The sequence below is a fragment of the Caretta caretta genome, chromosome 23 (assembly GCF_965140235.1).
Source record: "Caretta caretta isolate rCarCar2 chromosome 23, rCarCar1.hap1, whole genome shotgun sequence".
In the NCBI taxonomy this organism is placed as follows: Eukaryota; Metazoa; Chordata; order Testudines; family Cheloniidae; genus Caretta; species Caretta caretta.
The window spans coordinates 15,233,814-15,260,277 of record NC_134228.1 but is presented as its reverse complement, the minus strand read 5'-3'; the positions used below and the strand labels follow the sequence as shown (position 1 = coordinate 15,260,277).

General features: G+C 70.3%; 1 protein-coding gene across 1 annotated transcript in view; it reads right to left on the bottom strand.

The window, feature by feature from the left end:
* Positions 1–26,464, bottom strand: part of FLNA (filamin A) — a 40,960-nt gene that overhangs the window by 11,302 nt on the left and 3,194 nt on the right. Inside the window, 31 exon segments of the mRNA XM_075122525.1 lie at positions 100–202; positions 546–793; positions 2,866–2,889; positions 3,074–3,263; positions 3,666–3,822; positions 4,053–4,176; positions 4,274–4,444; positions 4,627–4,787; positions 4,932–5,094; positions 5,190–5,363; positions 5,738–6,335; positions 6,636–6,898; positions 7,198–7,315; positions 7,905–8,074; positions 8,332–8,422; positions 9,197–9,357; positions 9,705–9,828; positions 10,553–10,696; positions 11,041–11,154; positions 11,639–11,832; positions 12,271–12,407; positions 12,688–12,811; positions 13,131–13,268; positions 13,924–14,124; positions 15,475–15,637; positions 15,767–15,844; positions 16,706–16,824; positions 17,188–17,335; positions 17,580–17,677; positions 17,966–18,214; positions 22,140–22,524. Coding sequence (XP_074978626.1) covers positions 100–202; positions 546–793; positions 2,866–2,889; positions 3,074–3,263; positions 3,666–3,822; positions 4,053–4,176; positions 4,274–4,444; positions 4,627–4,787; positions 4,932–5,094; positions 5,190–5,363; positions 5,738–6,335; positions 6,636–6,898; positions 7,198–7,315; positions 7,905–8,074; positions 8,332–8,422; positions 9,197–9,357; positions 9,705–9,828; positions 10,553–10,696; positions 11,041–11,154; positions 11,639–11,832; positions 12,271–12,407; positions 12,688–12,811; positions 13,131–13,268; positions 13,924–14,124; positions 15,475–15,637; positions 15,767–15,844; positions 16,706–16,824; positions 17,188–17,335; positions 17,580–17,677; positions 17,966–18,214; positions 22,140–22,524 — 5,332 coding nt within the window.

Sequence of the window (26,464 nt, the reverse complement as noted above, 5' to 3'; positions counted from 1 at the left end):
GGGGGGGAAAACCAGCTGCTGGTGAGGGGGAGAGTCTGTTGGATGTCAGGGGCTGCCTCCAGGGGCTACAGCCCCAGAGCATCTGCCCCCAAGACTTACCCGTGATCTCCCCCTTCTTGATGGTGAACGGAATGACCAGGTCAAACGGCCGCAGCCCGGCCACATCCAGGCCGTTGACTCCCATCAGGGGACGGTCCGTGGCCTGCGAAAGACGCGCGAGACCCCCCCCCAGGCAGAGCGGTGAGGGGGGGTGCTGTAAGGAGAGCTGGGGAAGCATGGCCTCCCCCAGATGCTACAGGGGCCCCGGAACAGCCCGGAGGGGGACTCCCACAGTGCCCAGCTGGGAGGATGTGCTCAGCCACAGTCCAGCGTGCGAGCAAGTTTCGAGTCCGGGGAGACAGGCTGTGTTGTTGTTACTTTGTGGCCTGTCTGGAGCATCTTGCGTCACTGCGCTGGGCTGCGACACCAGGATGGGACGAGGTGAGGCTAGACAGGGGAGGGATGGGGCAGACAGGAGTGGATCTCAGCCTCCCCGGCACACTCACCAGGACCTGGAAGGGGCTGTTGGGGATGTGCTCCCCCCCGAAGCGGACACAGATGACGTATTTCCCGGGCTGGGGGGCCGTGTAGAAGATGTCGAAGGTGCCATCCTCGTTCTCCACCACGTCCACGTCCACCTCGGAGCCATCGGGCGTGCAGACCGTACAGGTCACCTTCCCTTTGCCTGCTGCCTTGGTGTCCACCGTGATCACGGTCTCCTCCCCAATCTGGATGGTGGGGCCGATCCCAGCACCTGGGGGGCGGGGGGATTGAGAATCTGTCCAAGCCACCCCCCCCTCCACCCGCCACCCCCTCATGCAACTCCAGCAGCCGGGAAAGGAAATCCCCATTCCGCCCGCACGATCAGGGCGCCCCTCCGCGCCAGGCGCTGCACAGACCCTTCTGGGAGTCGGGGGGCTCCCCAGCCCTGCAGACGCCCCCACCGAGCGAGGTCGGGGCTCTGTCAGGCCAGGAGCTGCATAGATCCCCAGCCAGACTTGGGGGCCACCCCGAGGGGTGCAGCAATGAGCCAGCTGAGATTGGTGTCCCTGTCAGGCCACGTGCTGCATGGATCTCCCGTCTGGCCCCCATCCAGGTTCACAGCCCCCTCCCCATCCCTGGCAGCGCCCAGCGTGATGGGGCCCCAATCCCAGCCCAGACCTGACCTATCCCATTGCTCCCCCCACTATCCCCCTCCCAAACAGCTGAGAACCGGACAACTTGTGCCATGCGGCCCCCAGGATGGAGAGCATTAAGCTGGCAGTTAAAGCCCCAGCAGCAAAGCAAAGCAGCATGGTGTCGGCCCCCCACCCCCAGGCCAACCTGACCCCTCCCCTGGCAAGCAAGCAACCTGACAGTGGGAGGTCTAGGTTGGATATTAGGAAAAACTTTTTCACCAGCAGGGTGGTGAAGCCCTGGAATGGGTTCCCTAGGGAGGTGGTGGAATCTCCTTCCTGAGAGGTTTTTAAGGTCAGGCTGGACCAAGCCCTGGCTGCGAAGATTTAGTTGGGGATTGGTCCTGCTCTGGGCAGGGGGTTGGACTCGATGACCTCCTGAGTCCCTTCCAACCCTGATATTCTAGGATTCTAGGTCCTGGGGGGCCTTCGGAGGCCAGAGAACCCCACCAATCATTCAGGACGGGCCTGCCCATTGAGCAGGGGTGGGGGAGTCTGTGGGACCTCCCCCAGGTCCCGGGGTTTGGGCTGAAAAACGGACATTTCAAAGCAAAGCCGAGAGCTGTCCCTGCCCCTCCCCGGAGATGTGGCCCCTCGGCATGCGAGGTTTGGGGGCTCCGAGTCCCGGGGCAAACCCCAAAGCGGGTGGCTCGAGACGGGGTTTGGTTAGCAATTGGGTGGGGCACCGGGTCAAACTTTCGTTCCAGCTCAGCAAACGGAGGCTGGCCCTGGGCTCGCCGAAAACCACCCAGTCAGAACTCGAAATAGCTTCATTTCGGCTCCAAACTTCATCCTCCAGCCACCGGGAACGTCCCTGCCAGTCAGCTTGAGGCTCATTCTCCCCTGAAACGCCTGTCTGGGCACAGGTTTGACTCCGTTTCCTCACAGAGAAAAATCAATCCGAGCCTTTGAATAGTCGGCTCCTGGAGCATGTTTGTAAAGCCAAGAACTTTGGTTCAAACCTCCATGGCGGGCTTTAGCAGCCCTGGTTCCCGGTCTCTGCGCGGGATGCCGGGGAAGGAAACTCTTGGCGGCTAAGAGCTGCGAGGAGACGACCCAGCGAGGGCGGCTCCATGCAACCCGCACGACCACGGAGATGAGTCAGACGCTCTCTGCTCGAGGCAGGATCTCAGCCCGGAGACAGGCTGGGGCGGGGGGAGAGGAACAGAAAGCCCCAGCACTGAGTCAAAGGGCCCGATTTCCTCTCGCAGACATGATTTTCAGCCTGCGGGGCAGGGCTGGGGAAATCAGGGATTGAGGAAGCTGCATTTTAAGGTGAAAAAGGAAGTTTTAAGCCAAAGCCAGGGAGGCCTGGAGGCGGCGGCTGGAAGGGGAAGGAAGCGGCTTCGCCCCACAAGGGAGCAGGGCCCTGCCTGGCTGAATCGCCGATGGGTGCCCTGGGACCCTGCGAGGGTCCCTTGCGAATCTCAGCTCCAGAGTCACAGATCCTGGCGTTGGGGCCTTCCCCAGGCCCCCTTACGGAGCGGGAGTCAGCCGTGGGGCGCAGGGTGAGACGGCCGGCGTGCACAGGGCCCCTGCGGAGCCGCTGCCAGGAGAGGGGGGGTCACCCATCCCTCCCTCCCTCCCGAAGCCATGCAGCCCCGGGCCACGCGACCATGCAGGGAGGGGGTGGGTGCAACGGCTGGCTTACCTAGCCCGTGACCTCCGATCGACACTACGGTGACGGGGCAGAGAAGCGAGGAAAGGTCAAGTGAGACACGGATCACACCCCGGCGGCTCCCCGCCCGCCTCCCGCAGTGGCGGGGCCCGGAGGCGGCTGCCGAAGCAGGTGGTGAGGGGCAGCGTGAGGGTGGCGCGGCCCGCCCGCCCGCCCCGTGCCCGCCCCCCGCGGCGCTCACCGGTGACCGTGCACTTGCTGGCATCGCCGGCGGGCAGGGCGCGGATGCGGTAGGGCGAGTAGGGGATCTCGTCCCCGCCGTATTTGATGAGGATGGTGTAGCGGCCCGTCGTGTCCGGCACGTAGGAGACCGTGTAGGTGCCGTCCTGGTTGTCCCGGATCGTGGCCTTCTTGGGCTTCCCCTCAGGGTCCTGGGGGGCGTCAGGGGGAGGGGGATGAAGAGAGAACAGACCGCCCCCCCACGGCAGGCAGCCCTCTCCTGCTCACCGTGATCTGCACGGCCCGCAGCCCCTCGCTGGCGTCCTGGGGGTGTCGGGGGGGGGATGAAGAGAGAACAGACTCCCCTCCCCTCCCCCCAGCAGCCCCCTCCCGCCCCGCTCACCGTGATCTGCACGGCCCGCAGCCCCTCGCCGGCGTCCTGGGGGGATGAAGAGAGAACAGACCGCCCCCCCACAGCAGGCAGCCCTCTCCTGCTCACCATGATCTGCACGGCCCACAGCCCCTCGCCGGCGTCCTGGGGGTGTCGGGGGGGGGATGAAGAGAGAACAGACTCCCCTCCCCTCCCCCCAGCAGCCCCCTCCCGCCCCGCTCACCGTGATCTGCACGGCCAGCAGCCCCTCGCCGGCGTCCTTGGCGTCAATGGTGAACTCCACGGGCAGGCTGGCGGGGACCCCGGTGGTGTTGAGCCCGGGGCCGCTGGCCTTCACCTTGCTGGCATCGTGCGTGGGTAGAACCTTCACCTTGAAGGGGCTGGAGAATGGGGTGGGGGTCAGTGCCGACGCAGCTCCCCCCCGGTGTGGGGCGAGGTCTCTGCTGGATCGCCACCCCAGCACCCGCTCCCCATGCCCACGCCCAGCCCCCTACACCCAGCTGCTCCAGCCCCTTTCCTCTGCATGGTGCCCTGGCCTCACCCCCTATTGAGCCCACAAAAGCACAGGGCACCCCTGGCCTGCACTCAGCCCTCGCCGGCACCCCCATACCTGCGTGGCACTTCCTGGTCTCCGTAATGGACGGCGATGCTGTAAGGCCCCTCCCGGCTGGGCATGTAGCTCACGGTCTGGGTGCCGTCAGCGTTGTCCACCACCTCCACCGGCTCCACCACACCTGGGCGAGGGAGATGCCGGGGATCAGGAGGTCTGGGCTGGGCCTCAGTTTCCCCTTACCATCCCCCCCCCCCCCCCCCGAAGCAGCAGGCACTCACCTTTGGGGCCCTGCACCTTGACCTGCAGGGGGGCCACACCCGCATGGCTGGCGTCAACGGAGAAGGTCTGGGGCACGCTGGCCCGCACGACGCCCGGCGTCAGCCCTGGTCCTGAGCACAGTACCTTGGACGAGTCCACCACGTCGTGCACCGGCACCTGGAAGGGGCTCCCTGCCAGTGGGGAGGATAAGGGGAAACTGAGGCCCTGAGCCCCCAGCCCTGCCCCCACTAACTGCTGCCCCTGGGGCGTCCCCAGCCCCACGTCACCTGCCCGCAGGGCACCCACAGGCCAGAAGGAGCTTCGCCCACTTACCCAGCCCGTGGTGCCCCACAGCCCAGCCCAGCCCCCATACCTGGCACCTGGTGCCCGCCGTAGGTGACGTTCAGGCTGTACGTGCCGGGTTCGTAGGGGATGTATTCCACCGAGCAGCTGCCGTCCTTGTTATCGGTGCAGGACATCTTGGCTTCGGAGGGGCCCTCCACAGCCAGGCCCAGGCCCCCGGTGCCAGCACCCCTGGGTGTCGGGGGGGGGGGGACGACACGGATGAGAGAGAAGCACAATGGGGCTCAGCCACTAGGGACAGAGAACCGGAGCCAGGACCCCAGAGAGGTGCCAACGGGCGCCCCCCCCGTGCCACCCCCCGAGCCAGCCCCTCACCTGGTCTCCACGGTGAAGCGATTGGGCTGGTTGGTGGTGCCGCTCTGCAGGCCTGGCCCGTGCACCCGGACCCGGGTGGGGTCGCAGCCCTCGGTGACCGGCACCCGGAAGGGGCTGTTGGGCACAGGGCTCCCGTCGTAGGTCACGTCGACAGAGTGGACACCTGCGCGGGGGCGGGGAGAAGAGGGAGGTCATGGGGGCTGGGCTCCGTCCCACCCCCGTTTCCCCTCCCCCCACGCCCCGGTCCCCCCGGCTCACCCTCCTCGTAGGGGGTGTACTCCACATGGTACGTGCCGTCGCCGCGATCCTGCACAAAGGCCTCGGTCAGGTTCCCCGAGGGGTTGGACACCCGGGTCTTCACGTGGGGCCCACCGGCCGCGCCCAGTGCCCGGGCGTCAACACTGAACTCGGTCGTGGCCTCCCGGAACACGCCTGCACCAGGGGGGCGGGTCAGGCCAAGGGCCAGGGCGCAGGGCCCCCCCCCCCGCCGTGCACTGTGGCCGCCCCCCAGGAATTAACCCTGCACCCCACTCCGCCAGGCCCCTCGCTTCCCCATGCCTGGCCCACAGATCTTCCCCCTCCCATCGCTCCCAACCCCAGGTGTTTGTCCCTGCAGACCCCTGCCCCCCATCAGCTGATCTCTGCCTCCTTGTGCCTGTCAGACCATCACCCCCCATCCCAGCCCCGTACCCCTTTGCTACCCCCACAGCGCCCCCCAACCCCACCGACCTTCACCCTCCATGGCGGGCCGCTCCCCCTGGGCCCCCCATCCTCCTGCACCTCCCCGGCCCCATCCCGCTGCTGACCTTCGCCCTCCACGCCAGGCCCGTAGACCTTGACCCCGGAGGTGTCGAGGGCCGGCTCCACCTGCAGCTTGCTGGGGAAGTGGGGCACGGGCTGCCCTCCGTACTTGATGGTGATGGTGTAGGTGCCGGAGCAGAGCGGGGTGTAGGCGATGGTGTAGGTCCCGTCGCCGTTGTCCTGTACCCGCACTTCGGCTTGTGCCCCGCCCTCCGAGATGATCTCGATGGTGAGCTCGGCGCTGCCGGCCCGCGAGCAGTCCACGTGGAACTGGCCCGTCTGGCCGGCCGTGGCCCGCTCCAGCCCCGGCCCCGAGCAGGTCACCTTGGAGGGGTCAAAGCGGGGCTGGACGGCCGCCCGGAAGGGCGAGCCGGGCACGTGGGCGCCCGCGAACAGGATGTTGATGTTGTAGTCGCCGGGCTCCGTCGGCAGGTAGGAGACGGAGCAGGTGCCGTCTCCGTTGTCCAGGCACTCGATCTTGGCCTCACAGGGACCCTCCACGGTCAGCCCCAGGCCCCCCGTGCCGGCCCCCTTCGTGTCAATGGTGAACGGGGCAGGCGAGCCGGCCTGTCCGCCCTGCAGCCCTGGCCCGTAGGCCTTCACCTGTGGGGAGAGGGGAGGGTGAGGGGCCCTGAGCTGGCTTGGTGCCCGTCCACTGTAGCCCCCCGCCCACCTCGCCAGGCACCTCCCCGACCGCCTTGCTAAGGCCCTGCCCCATGCCCATCTCGCCAGGTAACTGTCTGCCCCAGCACAGACCCCCACCCACCTCCCCCGAGCCTTCACCTATGGACGGGGAAGGACTCTAGTCCCCCAGCCAATGGCCGTGGGATGTCCCACCCCCGGCTCCCAGGTCCCCCCAGCAGGGCTGCCCATGGCAGGGGGACGGCAGCAGGGGACACCTACCTTGGAGGGGTTGGTGGGGGGCACGGCCTCCACGGGGAAGGGACTGCCGGGCACGGGGGCTCCATCATAGGTCACCTGCACCTCGTAGGGCCCCTCCTCACGGGGGATGAATTTCACCACGTTGTTGTCGGGGCTCAGGCCCGGCTCCACTTTGCACGGGACCGACTTGCCCGCCGGCCCCGTGATCTTGGCGGCCACCTTGCCCTGCCCGCCGGCCCCCTTGGACTTGACTGTGAACTCCTGGTCCTTGCCCGCCTCAACTTCTGCACAGAGAGGGAGAGCTGTGAGCCCAGGGCTGGGTCTGTCTCCAGCCCCCTGGGCCCCTCCCCACGGCCAGGCCCCATCTGCCCCACCGGGGACCCCCACCCCGCCTGCTGTCAGATGTCGCCGCTCCGTAGAGGAGCCAAGTTTTCCCAGGCCCCCTAGCACCGCACTCGCCCTCTTAGCTGCAGCCTGGCATGGGACAGGCTCGACCCCCCAGCTCCTCCCTCTAGCCCCCCAGCACTGTGTTTGTCCCCTTAGCTGGGTCAGGAGGCCCAGCCCTCCCTGCCCGGGTACGCACTGTCAGCCAGGCCAGTGATCTTGATCTTGCTGAGGTCCAGGCTGGGGGCCACGCCCACGCTGAAGGGGCTTTTGGGGATGTGGTCTCCGCCGTAGGTCACAGCCACACCCAGGTTACCCTGTGTGATGAAGCGGGAAGGTTGGTGTAGTTTTCTCTGAACACCGTGTGCCTCAGTTTCCCTGTGTGTTACTCAAGTCTCTCAGTGGTGGGATGAAGGTGTGACCGTCACAGCAACCCCTAGAGGGTGGGTGTGACTGCGACAGGCGCAGACAGTGGCCGGTCACTCTGTAGCCTGGCCACTGATGGCCGGGGCAACCCTCTGTGTGACGTTGGCTGAAAGTCCCTGCAGGCTAGAGGTCGGGGAGGGAGCACACATCGGGGCCCTCACCCCCAAAGGGAGCAGAGACCAGAGCGAGGGGACTCCCTGAGGGGGCCCACGGCAAAGCCAGGCTGCTGGAGGCTCAGATAGGTGCAGTCCCAGGTGCCAGTGGGGCTCAGAGTTTAACCCCCCTGGGAGAGCGAACCCCTAGAAGGGCTGTCACACCGGAGGGGGCTCCTCCCAAGGGCCATACAGAGCTGAGAGCGCCCGAGGCTGGGACACCCTGCAAGGGGAAAACGGAGCCCAACCCCAGACCTGGGGAGAGGGGGCCCCCGGAGACCCATGCCCTGCCAGCTCGGGGGGATGGAGTCGGGGCCTCCCCTCGTACCTGCTGCACAGGGGTGTATTTCACCGTGTGGGTCCCGTCGTGGTTGTCGATCACCTCCGAGTCCCGCACCGCCTCGCCCTTGGCCGGGCCGGTGAACTGCACGTCCAGGGGCGCCCGGCCCCCCGCCTTGGCGTTCACCGTGAAGTGAGTGGGCTTGCCCAGTTCCACGCCTGCCGGGGGGAGCCCATGGGGGTCAGTGGCTGTATTTCCCCTCCATTCCCCTCCGCTGACCCCCCTTCCCCCTCCATCCCCCTCCGCTGCCCACGCCGCCCCTTCCCCCGCACCGCCCCCCCTTCCCCCTCCATCCCCCACGCTGCCCCCCTTCCCCCTCCGCTGCCCGCGCCGCCCCCCCCTTCCCCCTCCATGCCCCACACCAAGACAGAATTTCCTCCGTTGCCCAGACCAGCCCCCTTCCCCCCAATCTCACCAGTCCGGTTCAGCCCAGGCCCTTCGGCCTTGACCTTGCTGACGTCATGGGATGGGTCCACCTTGATGCGGATGGGGCTGGTGGGGGTGGCCTAAGGAGGTAGCAGGGAGTCAGAGGACCATGAAGCTGTGTGCCCCACCTCACACCCCTCTGCCACCCTGAGCGGGACAGCCCCCCTCTGCAATGAGCCCCCTGACTGCTTCCAAGGCCCCCCCACAGTAAGTGGGAAGCCGCCAGAGCAGAGTGTGACGAAGTGGGGTTTTATTCATCTGGTTCTGTTGCATGTGAGAATCTTACTGTCCTATACGAATACGGTGTGTACCTCAGTTTCCCCATGTACTGCACCAGTGGGAACTGGGTACAGGGGAGGCTGCAGGTATGTAACCGGAGACCCAGGAGGGGTGTGTGACCAAGCAGGACAAAGAGGAGGAGCAGCCATGGGTGGGAGTCCAGGCCATCTGGAGGTGGGGGTCGCTGGAAGCTGGCAGTCTGCTTGGGGGACTGGAAGAGGGGGAGTCCAGGCCATCCGGCCCGGGACTCCCCAAGATGGGCTTGGCTGAAAGTCACCGATTTCTGTGCTACCAAACTCTGTTCTACGTGCTGCCCGAGAGTCACCTCTGGGGGGGCAGGGCCGCCTGGCCCCCCCAGGACCCCGCCCGGGGGACTCGCTGTGGAAGCGCAGGGAGGGGCAGGGGAGGCTGGAGGCTCCGGGGTCAGACCCAGGAAGGGGGAAGCCGGGGGAGCTGTGTGTCCTGCAGACTGGGGGAGTCTCCTCTCGGGGAGCAGCCTCCCCCAGAGTCCTGCCCGGCTTCGTGGGGAGCAGGTCAGAGCACGGCCCGGGGACCCCGTGGCACCCCCCGCTGACCTGGTCGGCGAAGAGCACCATGATGGTGTAGGTGCCAGGCCCACGGGGCGTGTACCGCACGGTGAACGTGTCATTGTCGTTGCGGATGATATCGAAGTCGATGTCGGCCTCGGCCGGCCCCACCACGCCCGGGGCGCACTTGATCCCGATGCTCACGTCACCTGGGGGGGGGGGACCGGCAGAGCTGTCAGCTCCCCCCACGGCCTCCCCTGCCATGCACCCCACCGACCTCTGCCACGCCCGGGTCACCCTCAAATCACCCCCCCAACCCCCCAGGTGGTGGGCGCAGGGAGACCCACTAGAGCCCCCTGGCTCCCACCCCCCAGCCTGTCCCCAACCTCCCACGCCCCCCTGGGCCCTTCCAGCTCCCACATCCCCCTCGTCTGCCCACAGCCCTCCCACTCCCCCAGAGGCCCCCCCCAGCTGCCAACACCCAAGCAGCTCCCACCAGAGCCCCCCAGCCTGCCCTCAGCTCCCACCCGCCCCAGAGCCCCCCCCCGGCACTCACCCTGCCCGGCCTCAGCACAGTCCACGGTGAAGTAGGTGGGTTCGTGGGCCTTGAGCCCAGTCTTGGCCACACCGGGGCCGTACACCTTCACCTTGTGGGGGTGGCTGCCGGCCCCCACGTTCACCTGGGGGGAAGGGACAGGTCAGACGGGGTGTCCCCCTCCCCCCGAGCTCTTCACCCGCAGTCAACACCCCCGAGAGGGAAGGGGAACAGGAGGCCCCAGCTGCAGGGTCCGGGGGGGGGTGAGGGGGGGACTTCACATTATAATGCCTATTGCTGCGGTGATACACACACCGCCCTCCCCCCCACAGCTGGAGAGAACCCAGGCGTCCTGGCTCCCAGCCCCCCTGCTCCAACCACCAGATCCCACTCCCCTCCCAGAGCCGGGGGAGAACCCAAGTGTCCGGGCTGCCCCAGGGTCTCGGGCAGTGGGAGGCAGACACCATGGGGGGCTATTTCAGCAAGTGTCCGTCCCCCCCCCCCCCCCCCCCGCGGCAGGCCTGGCGGGGTCATTGGCCCCCAGCCTCCGGCGCAGTTCGGCCCGGAGGCTCCCTGCCCGCCAAGGCCTGGGATCGCCCGGCCCAACCTGTTACCACAGCTAAGTCCCCCCCAGCCCAGCGCACCCTGGGACCCCCCCCGCTTCCCCCCCAGCCCACTGCATTATGGGAGAAAATCCCTGTATCGTCAAGCCCTGGCCTGGGATCACTAGGCCCAAGCTGCTGCTACGGGCACCCCCCCCGCCCTGGTGCATTGTGGGACACGCCCCCCCCAGCCTCCCAGCCCCTCGTGGGACACGCCCCCCCCAGCCCCGGCCCCCTGGCCCCTCGTGGGACCCCCCGGGCACTCACACGGTAGGGGCTGTTGGGGATGTTGACGCCCCCCCAGGACACCATGGCCGTGTGCTTCACCGGCTTCTTGGGCACGTAGGAGCAGCTGTAGGTGCCGTTGCCATTGTCCTTCACCGCCACGTCCACCGGGGCGCCCCCCGCATCCTGGGGGCAGAGCGGGTCAGCCGGCCCCCCAGCCCCCCCTTCCTCCTCCTCCCCAGGGAGTGGGGCGGGGCAGGTCAGCCACCAGCTGACCCCCCCAGGCTCCCCTTCCTCCCCGGGGGGGGCAGAGCAGGTCAGCCGCCAGCCGGCCCCCAGCCTCCCACCCTCGGGTGCCCTCCACATCTTGGGGGCAGAGTGGGGTCAAGCCCCCAGTTCCCCACTTGGCACCTCCGCCAGGATGCACCCAGCCACCCCGTCTGCACCCAGCAACGCTGACTTGCCCCACCCCAGCCCTGGGTCACCCCCCAGCCCCAGGCCACCCCCACCTGGCGCCCCCCCCTCCTCACCTGCACCTGGACCTTGAGAGGGGCCTTCCCGCCGTTCTTGGCGTCCACCATGAACTCGGCTGGTTTGTTGATGGCGACCCCGGTTTTCTCCAGCCCAGGCCCGTGGGCCTTCACCTGTGGGGGGCCATGGGTGAGAGGAGACCCTGCCTTCATGTCAGCCCCAATCCCAGCACGAGACCCCACTCCCCTCCCAGAGCCGGGGAGAGAACCCAGGAGTCCGGGCTCCCAGCCCCGCCTGCTCTAACCAGCAGCCCCGCTCCCCTCCCAGAGCCGGGGAGAGAACCCAGGAGTCCGGGCTCCCAGCCCCGCCTGCTCTAACCAGCAGCCCCGCTCCCCTCCCAGAGCCGGGGAGAGAACCCAGGAGTCCGGGCTCCCAGCCCCGCCTGCTCTAACCAGCAGCCCCGCTCCCCTCCCAGAGCCGGGGAGAGAACCCAGGAGTCCGGGCTCCCAGCCCCGCCTGCTCTAACCAGCAGCCCCGCTCCCTTCCCAGAGCGGGGGAGAGAACCCAGGAGTCCGGGCTCCCAGCCCCGCCTGCTCTAACCAGCAGCCCCGCTCCCCTCCCAGAGCCGGGGGCCCGCCCCACCCCGGCAGGCGGTACCTTCTCGGGGTGCAGGTCGCGCGGGGCGGGGCGGATCTCGGCCATGAAGGGGCTGTGGCGAATGTCGTCCCCGTTGCAGAGAACGTGCACGGCGTAGTCCCCCGGCTCCTGGGGCCAGTAGCGCACGTCACACGAGCCGTCGCCCCGGTCGTCGCACTCGATCCTGGCCTGGGACGGGCCCTCCACCGAGAACCCTGGGGGGCGCGGGGAGCGTTGAGACCAGGGCTGGCAGCCCCTCCGCCGGCCCCCGCACGGGGGCCCCCAGCTCCGCACCCCCAGGGGGAGACCAGCCCCTCCACACCTCCGTGGGGGTGGGGTACCAGTGAATGCCCAGCCCTCCCCCCTACCTTGCAGCCCCACCCCAAGATGGGGACCCCGGCAGCACCCAAATCCCTGCCACCCCAATTGAGATCTGAGGGCCCTGCTGTGAGCAACCAGCCCCCCCGACCAAGACTGAAGACCCCTCGCAGCCTCCCCCCCATGACTCCCCAGCATTTCCCAGACCCCCCCACACCCAAACTTCCCGGGTGGGACCAAGATTGGGGAAGCCAACTCCCCCCACCCGACTCAGCCCCCCGCTCCCCCGACTCAGCCCCCCACCAGCTCCCCGCTCCCCCGACTCTCCCCCTCACCCAGCGTGCCCACGTCGTCCCCGATGGCCTCCACCACGAAGTCGGCCGACTTGCCGACCACGCCGCCCTCCAGCCCCGGCCCCCAGGCCCGGACCTTCTGGCTGCCGCACTCGGGGCCGACCTTCACCTCGAATGGGCTGGGGGGTGGAGAGGGGGGAAGGCCGGGCAGGTCACAACGGGATCCCCACGGGCACCGTGCCCCCCCTTGGGCCCTCCCCCAAGGGGATCGCATGCACCAGGCACTTCGCACCCCCCCCCAGCTTGCATGGGGGCATCACCCAGCTCCCCACCCGGCCCCCGCAGCGCGCTCCGGGGCGTCCCGACCCCAGACATCCCAGCATGCACCAGGCCCCCTGCATCGGTCCCCGGCCCACTGTAGCCCCAAGCCTCCCCCCCAGCAGCCCACGGGGCGCTCACCTGCGTGGCACCTGCTGCCCCCCCCAGGTGACGGTGACGGTGTAGTTCCCGGGCAGGGTGGGGAAATACTCGAAGGCAAAAACCCCGTCGCCCAGATCCTTCTGCTTCACGCTCTCCGGCCCCTCTGCGAGGAGACAGGGTCAGAGTGGGGCAGCCCCCCCCACCCTCCATGGGGCAGCCCCTCCCACCACAGACCCCCCCAGATCCTTCTGCTTCACGCTCTCCGGCCCCTCTGCGGGGAGACAGGGTCAGAGTGGGGCAGCCCCCCCCCCCTCCATGGGGCAGCCCCTCCCACCACAGACCCCCCAGATCCTTCTGCTTCACGCTCTCCGGCCCCTCTGCGGGGAGACAGGGTCAGTGTGGGGCAGCCCCCCCACCCCATAGGGCACCCCCCCCATTGCTTTCTGCACCCCCCAGCCACTCCCCGGGGGGGTGTCACTCACTTGGGCCCTTGACCGTGACCTTGAGCTCTCCGCTGCCGGCGCCTTTTGTGTAGACCTTGAAATCCGCCGGCTCCTTCACCCGGAGCCCCTTGGGCTGCAGCCCCCGCCCCGTGGCCCGGCAGGCACTGGGGTTACAAGCTGGGTGGGGGGGAGACCAATCGTGAGAGGGGCCCAGGCGTCTGGGTGCCCCCCACTCCCACCAGGCATTGGGGTTACAGTCTCAAGTGAGGGAGGAACCCAGGCGTCCGGGGCTCCCACTCCACAGTGATGCACAGCAGGGGGAAAAGAGAGAGAGAGAGCGCGAGAAGGACCCAGGTGTCCAGGTTCCCCCCATCCCTGCAGGCACCGGGATTACTTGCTAGGCAGTGAGAAAGGGGACCCAGGCATCCAGGGCCACCCCCCGCCAAGAATGGAGGCTCTCTGGGCCCCAGCCCCCCTCCCGGGGCACCGCCCGCACCCCCCGCCCTGCCCCAGAGATCACACAGTACCATTAGCCCCGGGCCGGCCTGGCGCCAGGGTGAGGGGCACCAGCCAAGGATCCGGGACGGCGGCTCGTCGAGAGACAGACAGACAGAGAGAGAGCTAGGACAGCTGGGAGCGCAGCGGAGAGAGGAGAGAGAGGGGGGTTACCGGGGGGCAAAGAGAGAGAGAACCCCCATATCCTTGGGGCAGAGCGAGCGTAACCCCCGAGATGCCCTGTGCTGGGGGTAGAGAGAGACAGACAGCAGAGACCCCCCCAGACATGGGGCACGGTGGGAGGCCCGCCCTGCCCCGGCCCGGCCCCCGTGCTCACCCTGCCCCACGGCGACGGTGTAGGGGCTGCGGGGGATGGGCGTGCCCCCGAAGGTCACGTGGACGCTGTAGGTGCCCTCGGCGCCCGGGCGGTAGGTGCATCGGTAGGTGCTGTCGGCCTTGTCCTCCAGCTGCTGCTCCACCGTGCCCCTGCGCCCACTGGGGTCCACCACCGTCACCTCCACCTCGCCCGCCCCCGCGCCTGGGGGGGAGGAGGGGTCAGCCCGGCCCTCACAGGGCCCCCAGCCCCACCTCGCCCGCCCCCGCGCCTGGGGGGGAGGAGGGGTCAGCCCGGCCCCCACAGGGCCCCCAGCCCCACCTCGCCCGCCCCCGCGCCTGGGGGGGAGGAGGGGTCAGCCCGGCCCCCACAGGGCCCCCAGCCCCACCTCGCCCGCCCCCGCGCCTGGGGGGGAGGAGGGGTCAGCCTGGCCCCCCCCACAGGGCCCCCAGCCCCACCTCGCCCGCCCCCGCGCCTGGGGGGAGGAGGGGTCAGCCCGGCCCCCCCTCACAGGGCCCCCAGCCCCACCTCGCCCGCCCGCGCGCCTGGGGGGGGAGGAGGGGTCAGCCCCAGCCCGGCCCCCCCTCACAGGGCCCCCAGCCCCACCTCGCCCGCCCCCGCGCCTGGGGGGGAGGAGGGGTCAGCCCGGCCCCCCCCACAGGGCCCCCAGCCCCACCTCGCCCGCCTCCGTGCCGGGGGGGGGAGGAGGGGTCAGCCCGGCCCCCCCTCACAGGGCCCCCAGCCCCACCTCGCCCGCCCCCCGCGCCTGGGGGGGAAGGAGGGGTCAGCCCCAGCCCGGTCCCCCCTCACAGGGCCCCCAGCCCCACCTCGCCCGCCCCCGCGCCTGGGGGGGAGGGAGGGGTCAGCCCCAGCCCGGTCCCCCCTCACAGGGCCCCCAGCCCCACCTCGCCCGCCCCCGCGCCTGGGGGGGAGGAGGGGTCAGCCCCAGCCCCCACAGGGCCCCCAGCCCCACCTCGCCCGCCCCCACGCCTGGGGGGGAGGAGGGGTCAGCCCCAGCCCCCACAGGGCCCCCAGCCCCACCTCGCCCGCCCCCGCGCCTGGGGGGGAGGAGGGGTCAGCCCCAGCCCCCACAGGGCCCCCAGCCCCACCTCGCCCGCCCCCGCGCCTGGGGGGGTAAGAGGGGTCAGCCCGGCCCCCCCCACAGGGCCCCCAGCCCCACCTCGCCCGCCCCCGCGCCTGGGGGGGAGGAGGGGTCAGCCCCAGCCCCCACAGGGCCCCCAGCCCCACCTCGCCCGCCCCCGCACCTGGGGGGGAGGAGGGGTCAGCCTGGCCCCCCCTCACAGGGCCCCCAGCCCCACCTCGCCCGCCCCCGCGCCTGGGGGGGAGGAGGGGTCAGCCCGGCCCCCCCCACAGGGCCCCCAGCCCCACCTCGCCCGCCCCCGCGCCTGGGGGGGAGGAGGGGTCAGCCCGGCCCCCCCTCACAGGGCCCCCAGCCCCACCTCGCCCGCCCCCGCGCCTGGGGGGGAGGAGGGGTCAGCCCCAGCCCGGTCCCCCCTCACAGGGCCCTCCCGGCCCAGCCCCCCACCCACTCACCGGCCGTGAAGACCTCGAAGGAGGTGACCTTGTTGGCAATGTTGCCGGTGGGCTCCAGGCCGGGCCCCTGGGCCGTCACCCGCCCGGCGTCGCCCAGCGACTTCCCCACCGTCACCTCGAACGGGCTCTTGGCAATGTGCTGCCCGGCGAACAGCACCGTCACCTGGGGGCAGAGGCGTTACAGCGGGAGCCGGACACCAGGGGGCTGGTGGTCAGAGCGGGGGGGGCTGGGAGCCAGGACTCCTGGGTTCTCTCCCCAGGACCGGGAGGGCAGGAGCCAAGGGATTCTCACCTTGTGGACCCCCGTCACTTTGGGAACATACGAGACGGAGAAAGTTCGGTTCTTGTCGTTGTTCGCGACGACCTTGGCCTATGGCGAGAAACAGCATTAGACCCAGAGCCCCCCACCAGCACCCCTCACTCCTGACCCACGGCCCCCTGCCAAACCGGCCCTGGGCCCCCCCCCCAGCCCCGCCGGTGCCCCTCACTCCCGACCCGCAGCCCCTGCCAGCCCGGCCCTGCCCCCCTGCAGCCCCGCCGGTGCCCCTCACTCCCGACCCGCAGCCCCTGCCAGCCCGGCCCTGCCCCCCTGCAGCCCTGCCGGTGCCCCTCACTCCCGACCCGCAGCCCCTGCCAGCCCGGCCCTGGGCCCCCCCCACCCCTGCCGGTGCCCCTCACTCCCGACCCGCAGCCCCTGCCAGCCCAGCCCTGGGATCCCCCCAGCCCCGCCGGTGCCCCTCACTCCCGACCCGCAGCCCCTGCCAGCCCGGCCCTGGGATCCCCCCAGCCCCGCCGGTGCCCCTCACTCCGGACCCGCAGCCCCTGCCAGCCCGGCCCTGCCCCCCTGCAGCCCCGCCAGTGCCCGTCACTCCCAACCCGCAGCCCCTGCCAGCCCGGCCCTGGGCTCCCCCCTGCCCCGCCGGTGCCCCTCACTCCCGACCCGCAGCCCCTGCCAGCCCGGCCCTGGGCTCCCCCCTGCCCCGCCGGTGCCCCTCACTCCCGACCCGCAGCCCCTGCCAGCCCGGCCCTGGGCTCCCCCCAGCCCCGCCGGTGCCCCTCACTCCCGACCCGCAGCCCCTGCCAGCCCGGCCCTGGGCTCCCCCCAGCCCCGCCGGTGCCCCTCACTCCCGACCCGCAGCCCCTGCCAGCCCGGCCCTGGGCTCCCCCCAGCCCCGCCGGTGCCCCTCACTCCCGACCCGCAGCCCCTGCCAGCCCGGCCCTGGGCTCCCACCTCTTCTCTGTGCCCAGCTGGGTCCTCCACGTAGACCAGGACGTCGCCCTGGCCGGCACTGATGGTCTCCACGGTGAACTCGGCCTTTCTCTTCACCATGTTCCCTGTGGGCTCAATACCTGGGGGCGGAGTCAGCCCGGGAGGGGGCAGAGTCAGCCCGGGAGGGGGCAGAGTCAGCCCGGGAGGGGGCAGAGTCAGCCCGGGAGGGGGCAGAGTCAGCCCGGGAGGGGGCAGAGAGGCTGCCATGGGGCACCCTGAGAAGGGGCAATGGTGATACAGCCATGGGGGGGGCCTATGCCCCATGGGGTGAGGAGGGGCAGGGGGCTGGAGAGCCCCGAAGAGGGAGGGGGGCCAGGCCCCCAAGTGAGTCTCTGCCCTGGGAGCAGAAAGAGCAGGGAGGGGTCAGCAGAGAGGGGGGCAAAGGGAGAGGCTGGCCCATGGGGGAGCTGCCCCCCCAGTCTGGGCTAGCCCCTAGGACTCACCAGGGCCATAGGCTCGTGCCTTCTTGGGGTTCAGCTTGGGGCGCAGGGGGGCACCCGGCTTGAGCTTGGCCTTCGGGAACTGGGACAGGTAGGTCATGACCGAGTGCTCGTCCACATTGGGGTCCACGATCTCCTCCGGGGTGATGACCTGCCGTGGGGACCGGGGGCGGGTGTCAGACCTGCCACCATGGCCCTGTGGCCTCCCCACATCCTCTCTAGCCCCCCAAGGTACCCCCAGCCCCCCCCCACATCCCCTGAACACTGCACCCCCCTCCAGACCCCCAAGGTACCCCCTTTTCCCCAGGACACTGCACCCCCGGCAGGCCCTCAGACACCTGCACCCTCCTTCCAGGAGACCCCCCCCGCCCCTCAGGACAGCACCAGCCCCGCACCTGGGGGATGCCCAGCCAGTCGTCGGCCTGCTGCATGGCCTCGCGGGCGTTGTTGACGGGTTTGCTGGCGTCCCACGAGTCCCAGTCGGGGCAGAGACCTGGGGGAGCAGGGAAGTTAGTGGCACATGGAGTCCCCCCATCAGGGGCCCTCCCGGCTGCCGCCCCCAGGGGGCCCACAGCTGCACTGTGGCCATGGCAGGAGCACAGCTGGGCGGGCCGGGTTCCCCGACTTCCTGAGCTCCCCCCAAATCTCCCTTCCCTGCCCCCACAAGCCCCCCCGATGGCCAGACGCCATACACCACAATGCCCTGGAGCCGTAACCAGCAGCCTCTTCCCGCCCGGCCGCTGCACCCCCTTCTCCCCCTCCAGGGCCCAGCGCCCCTCACCCGGGGCACAGCTGTCCACTAGGGCCCCCAGCGCCCGCCCGCTCTGCCAGTCCTTGCTGAAGTTGGTGATGGGCAGCTCGGGCAGCTTGTTCTGGATCCAGCCCAGCAGCCGCTGCTTCGGCGTCTGCTTCTTGGTCTCCTCATCATCCTCCTCGTCCCACATGGGCATGGAGATGGAATAGTGCAGGATCAGTGTCCAGATCAGGCCCAGGATCAGCTTCAGGTTCCCGTCCACGATGGCCTTGCTGTCTGCGGGTAGATGGGGGTCAGCACAGGGGGCTGGGCACCAGCGGCACCCCGCCCCCACCCTAGCTCCCTCTCGCCACCCACACCCCACCCCTAAAGTCCCCCTGCACCGAGCAGTCCCTCTCCGAGCCCCCCAACACTCCCCTGCACCGAGCAATGCCTCTGAGCCCCCCCATACCCCCAACGCTCCCCTGCACCGAGCAATCCCTCTGAGCCCCCCCATTCCCCCCAACGCTCCCCTGCACCGAGCAATGCCTCTCCGAGCCCCCCCATACCCCCCAATGCTCCCCTGCGCCAAGCAATCCCTCTGAGCCCCCAACGCTCCCCTGCACTGAGCAATCCCTCTGAGCCCCCTCATACCCCCAACGCTCCCCTGCATCGAGCAATCCCTCTCCGAGCCCCCCAACGCTCCCCTGCACCGAGCAATCCCCCTCTGAGCCCCCCCATTCCCCCCAACGCTCCCCTGCACCGAGCAATCCCCCTCTGAGCCCCCCAACACTCCCCTGCACCGAGCAATCCCCCTCTGAGCCCCCCCATACCCCCAACGCCCCCCTGCACCGAGCAATCCCCCTGAGCCCCCCCAACACTCCCCTGCACCGAGCAATCCCCCTCTGAGCCCCCCCATACCCCCAACGCCCCCCTGCACCGAGCAATCCCCCTCTGAGCCCCCCGCCCTGGTACCCAGGAAAAACCAGGGCTGTGGCTCGGGAGTGAGGGGCAGCGGCAGGGCTGGGAGAAGCCCGGGGCTGGGCTGGCAGGGGCTGCAGGTCGGGAGTGAGGGGCACCAGAGTTCCGGCCATGACCCCTTCCATCAGAGGACCCTCCCCAGCCCCAGAGAAGACTCTTTCCCAGGCTGCCCCCAATCCATTCATCCCAGACCCCTCCCCCACCCTGTGGCTGGCCTGGCGAGGGGCCCAGACTGAGGGGGAGGGGAATGGGGGGGGTGCTGAGCCCACAGAGGCCGAAAGAGCCCAGCCCCGCCGACTCCGGGGACAGGAGCCAGGGCCCAAGAGCAGGGGCTGCGGGTCGGGAGTGAGGGACTCCACGGGCCAACCAAGGTCCCAGGTCCCCTGCTCTGACCCACCAGCCCCCACTCCCCTCCCAGCACCAGGCCAGAACCCAGGCATCCGGGCTCCCAGCCCCTTGTAAACCCCCCACCCCCCAGCACAGCACTGCACAGAGCAACGGTCACCCCTCAACACCCCCAAGTTGGTTGCGCCTGTCCCCTGGGGGGGGACAGACAGAGGGCCCCCCTGCACCCCCAGGGCACAGGCCAGCTGAACAGAGCCCCCAGATTGCAGTGCAGGGGTCCCGCAGTGCCAAGGGGTAATGGGGTATCCGTGTCCCCCAGCACACGGGGGGTTCTGTGCCCAGGCCCGGGGTGTCCTGGCCCATCCCCCCCAGCACACATGGGGGGAGGGGATCCTCCCAGAATCTTCCCCCCCCCCATTTTAGGGGATGACCCGCCCCTCCCCCCCCATTCCCGCAGGCTCCGCCCGATGCTCCAACATTTTTTAGCCTTATATGGAGTGGCCGCCAGGATCCTGCAGCCCCCCAGCGCTGGGGAGGGGACACCCCCAGGCCCCACCCCCAACATCCTGCCCCCCCACCAGCCCAGGCCCTGAATGAGAGCAGGGAGTTCCCAGGCTGGGACAGTTACTCCTACTCCAAGCAGGGACAGCGCCCCTCACTCCCAACCCGCAGCCCCTGCACCCCCCAGCGCCCCTCACTCCTGACCCACAGCCCCCCAGCCCCACCGGTGCCCCTCACTCCTGACCCACAGCCCCCGGCCCTGTCCCCCACCCCTCAGCTCTGCCGGTGCCCCTCACTCCCGACCTGCAGCCCCGTCGGCACCCCTCACTCCTGACCCACAGCCCCTGCCCCACTGGTGCCCCTCACTCCTGACCCGCAGCCCCTGGCCCTGCCCCCACCCCCCAGCTCTTCCGGTGCCCCTCACTCCCAACCCGCAGCCCCTGCCAGCCCAGCCCTGCCCCCCCCGGTGTGTGTGTGTGTCCCATCCTTGCCATTTCATGCCAGCCCCAGGGCTGTGTGTCTGGTCAGTGACTCACTGTTGGGTCTATTGGGGGATGGGGGGGGAACTTCCCAGAAAGGAACCCTCCCGGCTCCGATCTAGTCCCTCCCCCCAATATCTTCTCTACTGAAGATGCAGCTTCAAGCCACGAGGGGTTTTTTTGGGGGGGTGGGGACAGGGCCAGCTGGGCGGGGGAGAAATCATGGGGTACCCCCACAGCCAGGACCCTGGGCATGGCCTTAGGGTGGAGATGGGAAAATCCCCCCTCTGACCAGCAGCTCCTCCCCCATCCCCACCAGGACAAAAGAGCCACCCCCAGCCAGAATCTGTGCCCCCTGCTAACCCACCAGCTGGTGCCCCCCACTCCCGACCCGCAGCCCCTGCCAGCCCGGCCCTGGGCTCCCCCCAGCCCCGCCAGTGCCCCTCACTCCCGACCCGCAGCCCCCTGCCAGCCTGGCCCTGCCCCCCCCAGCTCGGCTGGTGCCCCTCACTCCCGACCCGCAGCCCCCTGCCAGCCTGGCCCTGCCCCCCCCAGCCCTGCCGGTGCCCCTCAATTCCCCTCAGTGGCCTTTAGAGGCCGATGACCCCCCCATGGATGTCCCCTACAGTGTCCTGATGGATCTTACTCTGAGGGACCCCCCCTGCAGTAGGTGGCCATGCCCCACCTTCTGCACAGACCCCCCCCCCCCCATAGCCAGCACCTTGGGGGAAGCTTTAATTCCTCTGCTTTCCCAGTCAGCCCCCCGAGCTGGGCCCAGCCCATACCCCAGGGTAAGGGCTCTGGCAAGGGGCCCCGCGTTCCCCAGGCCCTAGTTGTCTGTTCGTGCCCACAGCTCCCCTGAGCTGCCGGATCAGGGGGCCCAACGAGGCGCCCCCCCCGCGTCCTCCAGCCCCCTTCCTTCCGCCGAGCCCAGCCTGGCCGGGGTGAACAGCACATTCCTGGGATGAGAAACAGACCCGCCCCCCCCCCAGCCTTTGTTACAGGCTGCGTACGGGAGGCTCCCCTCCCCCCCAGGCCCACAGCCCGGCCTGTGCCCCTCACCCCCGGCCCGCAGCCCCCTGGGAGCGCAGCCCTGGGCTCCCCCCACCCCCGACCCCTCCAGTCGGGCCGGGACCATCTAGTGAGAAGCGAATTGGTCTTGCCCATGTAGGGGGCAGTTGCAGACCTTTAGGCCCGGGGCTGCCCCACGCCGTGGTCACAGAGGATGTATCTACACCCCCAACTGCTTCCTGCCCCATCTCAGAGCCCCAACCCCGAGCTCCGTGGGGAGAAGGTCCAGGGAGCCGCCCATCACATGGCGAGGAGGGGGGAAGCGTCCCACGGGAGGTTGGGGGGCTAAGCTCGGGATGGGCCCCCACCTAGGAATCGCTTCCCCCCCCAGCCCCACAGGGAGCCAGCCTGCTGGGCCCCCAGATACCCCCACCCCGCCCGCACCATCGTTAGGAGCCTTAGTCAGGAGCAGCCGCTGTGCGGGGCCCCCCGCCCCAGCTCGCCCCCCATGCAGAGACCCAGGGCTCCCTCCCTGCCTCCCACGCGAAGACGGCGCTAGTATCCCAGGGCCCGGGGGGGGGGACCAGCCCCCCAGCAGCCCCTTTGCCTGCAGAGCTAAGAGGCCCCAAGCCCCCGCCGCAGCAGCGCCCCGCCTCGGGGCCAGCCCCCCCCCCCCGCCTCTCCAGCGGACCCCATCCCTCCCTTCGGGGATAGTCCCCTCCTCGCCACCCCGGGACTCCCCCATCCCCTCGGGACCCTCCTCTCTCCCCCGGCGCCCCCATCCCGCCCCCCAGGGCCCCCATCCCGTCCCCCGGCGCCCCCCATCCCGCCCCCCGGGACCCTCCTCTCTCCCCCCGGCGCCCCCATCCCGCCCCCCAGGGCCCCCCGGCGCCCCCCGGGCTCACCGATGGACACCAGCTTGATGTTCTCGCGCTCCAGGAACTCCAGCGCCACCGACACGTTCTCCAGCTGCATCTGCCGGAACGTGGGGCGCTGGTTGTATTTGCGCCCCAGCTTCTTCTGGCTCAGCACCTCGAGCAGCGCGATGAGCCGCAGCCCGTCGGCCAGGTCCGCCTGCAGGTTGGCGATGCGCTTGTGGACGCATTTGAGGTGCTCGTTGCACCAGCGGGTGAAGGTATTCTGCTGGATCTTCTTCCAGGGCGCGTCCTCCGCCAGGTCCTTCTCCGTGGCCGGCATCTCGCCGCCCGCCGCCGCCTCGCCCGCCGCCGCGCCGGCCTGGGGCAGCCGCGCCTGGGAGCCGCTCATTATAAGGCGGGGCGGGGCGCAGAGCTGGGGAGGAGCCGGGGGCGTCAGCGGGGCGCCCGCCCCGGCCGGGAGAGGGCGCGCGGGGAAAGGGGTGCCCAGCACGGAGGCCGGGGCTCCCCCCCCGGGTGGGGCCGCAGCGCCCAGACAGACGCTGACTCACGTCCACACACGGACAGGGTCACGTCCGGCACCAGTGACTCGGGACCCCACGCTGGACGGGGGGGGGCTCGGGACCCAGGAGATCGGCCGTGGGGGAGGGGCATTTCTCCCCCTCCCCCAGGTCCTCCAGGCGCCGGAGCCGGGCGAGCTCGCACACGCCAGCCCGCTGCATTCCTGCGTTGGGAGGGGAGCTGGCGGCGGACCCGGCCCCCCCGGACCCCCCCGGGCTGGCCCCGCCCCGATCGCCTGGGTCCCTGTCCCTCGCCCGCCCCCCATCGCCTGGGTCCCCGCCTTTCACCCCCCCATCGCCGAGGTCACCTCCCCTCACTGCCCCAGGGCCCGCCCCGGTCTGTAACCCCCCCCCAATGAACTCCGTGACAGCCCCCGTAGGAGAACCCAGCCGGGGGCAGAGCTGGGGGGAGGGCGGGACGGTTCCCCAGTCACCGCAGAGCTTGGGGGGCACTGAGATCTGGGGCACTGACCAGACAGCGCCCTCCCGAGGCCCACGGGCTGCAAAAGGGGCCTTGGGCTGGGCGGTTAACCCTGCATGCGCCTGACCCGTGACTCAACATCGCCTGCGGGGGGAGCAACCGCAACGGCCGCGCGGAAAGTGAGGGCCCCACCCAGGCTTCCGCACACAGCAGGGCATCTCCCGGCCCCCCACGCCTCATGGGTTGTGCAACATTGGGGCCCAGAGGGCAGCTCCTCGAGAGTGAGGGGCACCAGCAGAGCTAGGGGAGGGGGCAGGCCTGGGCTGGCAGGGGGCTGCGGGTCGGGAGTGAGGGGCACCAGCAGGGCTGGGCTGGCAGGGGGCTGCGGGTCGGGAGTGAGGGGCACCAGCAGGGCTGGACAAGTAGGGGCTGCGGGTCGGGAGTGAGGGGCGCTAATGGGGCCGTGGGGGCAGAGCCAGGCTGGACTAGCAGGGGCTGCGGGGCGGGAGTGAGGGGCACCAGCAGGGCTAGGGGGGGCCCAGGGCTGGGCCGGAAGGGGCTGTGGGTCGGGAGTGAGGGGCACCGGCAGAGCTAGGGGAGGGGGCAGGCCTGGGCTGGCAGGGGGCTGCGGGTCGGGAGTGAGGGGCACCAGCAGGGCTGGACAAGTAGGGGCTGCGGGTCGGGAGTGAGGGGCGCTAATGGGGCCGTGGGGGCAGAGCCAGGCTGGACTAGCAGGGGCTGCGGGGCGGGAATGAGGGGCACCAGCAGGGCTAGGGGGGGCCCAGGGCCGGGCCGGAAGGGGCTGTGGGTCGGGAGTGAGGGGCACCGGCAGAGCTAGGGGAGGGGGCAGGCCTGGGCTGGCAGGGGGCTGCGGGTCGGGAGTGAGGGGCACCAGCAGGGCTGGACAAGTAGGGGCTGCGGGTCGGGAGTGAGGGGCGCTAATGGGGCCGTGGGGGCAGAGCCAGGCTGGACTAGCAGGGGCTGCGGGGCGGGAGTGAGGGGCACCAGCAGGGCTAGGGGGGGCCCAGGGCCAGACTGGCAGGGGCTGCAGCTCGGGAGTGAGGGGCACTAATGGGGCCGTGGGGGCAGGGTCGGGCTGGCAGGGGCTGCGGGTTGGGAGTGAGGGGCACCGGCACGCTGGGGGGGGCCCAGGGCCGGGCTGGAAGGGGCTGTGGGTCGGGAGTGAGGGGCACCGGCAGAGCTAGGAGAGGGGGCAGGGATGGGGTGGCAGGGGGCTGCGGGTCGGGAGTAAGGGGCACCAGCAGGGCTGGACAAGTAGGGGCTGCGGGTCAGGAGTGAGGGGCGCTGATGGGACCATGGGGACAGGGCCAGACTGGGCTAGCAGGGGCTGCGGGTCGGGAGTGAGGGGCACCTGCAGGGCTGGGGGGGACCCAGGGCCGGGCTGGCAGGGGCTGCAGGTCGGGAGTGAGGGGCACCTGCAGGGCTGGGGGGCCCAGGGCCGGGCTGGCAGGGGCTGCGGGTCGGGAGTGAGGGGCACCAGCGGGGCAGGGGCTGTGGGTCAGGAGTGAGGGGTGCCGACGGGGCTGCAGGTCGGGAGTGAGGGGCACCAGCAGGGCTAGGGGGGGCCCGGGGCCGGGCTGGCAGGGGCTGCGGGTCGGGAGTGAGGGGCACCAGCAGGGCTAGGGGGGGCCCGGGGCCGGGCTGGCAGGGGCTGCAGGTCGGGAGTGAGGGGCACCGGCAGGGCGGGGGGGTCTGGGCGCTGTTACAGGGCCCCGCCCGACCACGCCCAGAGTCTCGGTGGAGAATCAGGTCGGGGCGCCCCCTGGTGGCCAGGATCCGCATGGCTGAGTCAACCTGCCTGTGAGCAGCGTCTCCTGCGGGCCTCGGTCCGGCCCCCATCGCCTCCAGCTATCCTCCAACTTCCCCCCGCACCCCTCTACCTACCTTCCTGCCCCCCGCACCCCTCTACCTACCTACCTGCCCGCCCCCCCGCACCCCTCTACCTACCTTCCTGCCCCCCGCACCCCTCTACCTTCCTGCCTCGCCCCGCACCCCTCTATCTTCCTGCCCCGCACCCCTCTACCTACCTACCTGCCCCCCCGCACCCCTCTATCTTCCTGCCCCGCACCCCTCTACCTACCTACCTGCCTCGCCCCGCACCCCATCTACCTTCCTGCCTCACCCTGCACCCCTCTATCTTCCTGCCCCGCACCCCTCTACCTACCTACCTGCCCGCCCCCCCGCACCCCTCTACCTACCTTCCTGCCCCCCGCACCCCTCTACCTTCCTGCCTCGCCCCGCACCCCTCTATCTTCCTGCCCCGCACCCCTCTACCTACCTACCTGCCCCCCCGCACCCCTCTATCTTCCTGCCCCGCACCCCTCTACCTACCTACCTGCCTCGCCCCGCACCCCATCTACCTTCCTGCCTCACCCTGCACCCCTCTATCTTCCTGCCCCGCACCCCTCTACCTACCTTCCTGCCCCCCGCACCCCTCTACCTACCTTCCTGCCCCCCGCACTCCTCTACCTTCCTGCCTCGCCCCGCACCCCTCTACCTACCTACCTGCCCCCCCGCACCGCTCTACCTACCTTCCTGCCCCCCGCACCCCTCTACCTTCCTGCCTCGCCCCGCACCCCTCTATCTTCCTGCCCCGCACCCCTCTACCTACCTACCTGCCCCCCGCACCCCTCTATCTTCCTGCCCCGCACCCCTCTACCTACCTACCTGCCCCCCCGCACCCCTCTATCTTCCTGCCCCGCACCCCTCTACCTACCTACCTGCCTCGCCCCGCACCCCATCTACCTTCCTGCCTCACCCTGCACCCCTCTATCTTCCTGCCCCGCACCCCTCTACCTACCTTCCTGCCCCCCGCACCCCTCTACCTACCTTCCTGCCCCCCGCACTCCTCTACCTTCCTGCCTCGCCCCGCACCCCTCTACCTACCTACCTGCCCCCCCGCACCCCTCTACCTACCTTCCTGCCCCCCGCACCCCTCTACCTTCCTGCCTCGCCCCGCACCCCTCTATCTTCCTGCCCCGCACCCCTCTACCTACCTACCTGCCCCCCCGCACCCCTCTATCTTCCTGCCCCGCACCCCTCTACCTACCTACCTGCCTCGCCCCGCACCCCATCTACCTTCCTGCCTCACCCTGCACCCCTCTATCTTCCTGCCCCGCACCCCTCTACCTACCTTCCTGCCCCCCCGCACCCCTCTACCTACCTTCCTGCCTCGCCCCGCACCCCTCTACCTACCTTCCTGCCCCCCCCACCTACCTGCCTTGCCCCGCACCCCTCTACCTACCTTCCTGCCTCGCCCCGCACCCCTCTACCTACCTTCCTGTCCCCCCGCACCCCTCTACCTACCTGCCTCGCCCCGCACCCCTCTACCTACCTTCCTGCCCCCCCCTGCA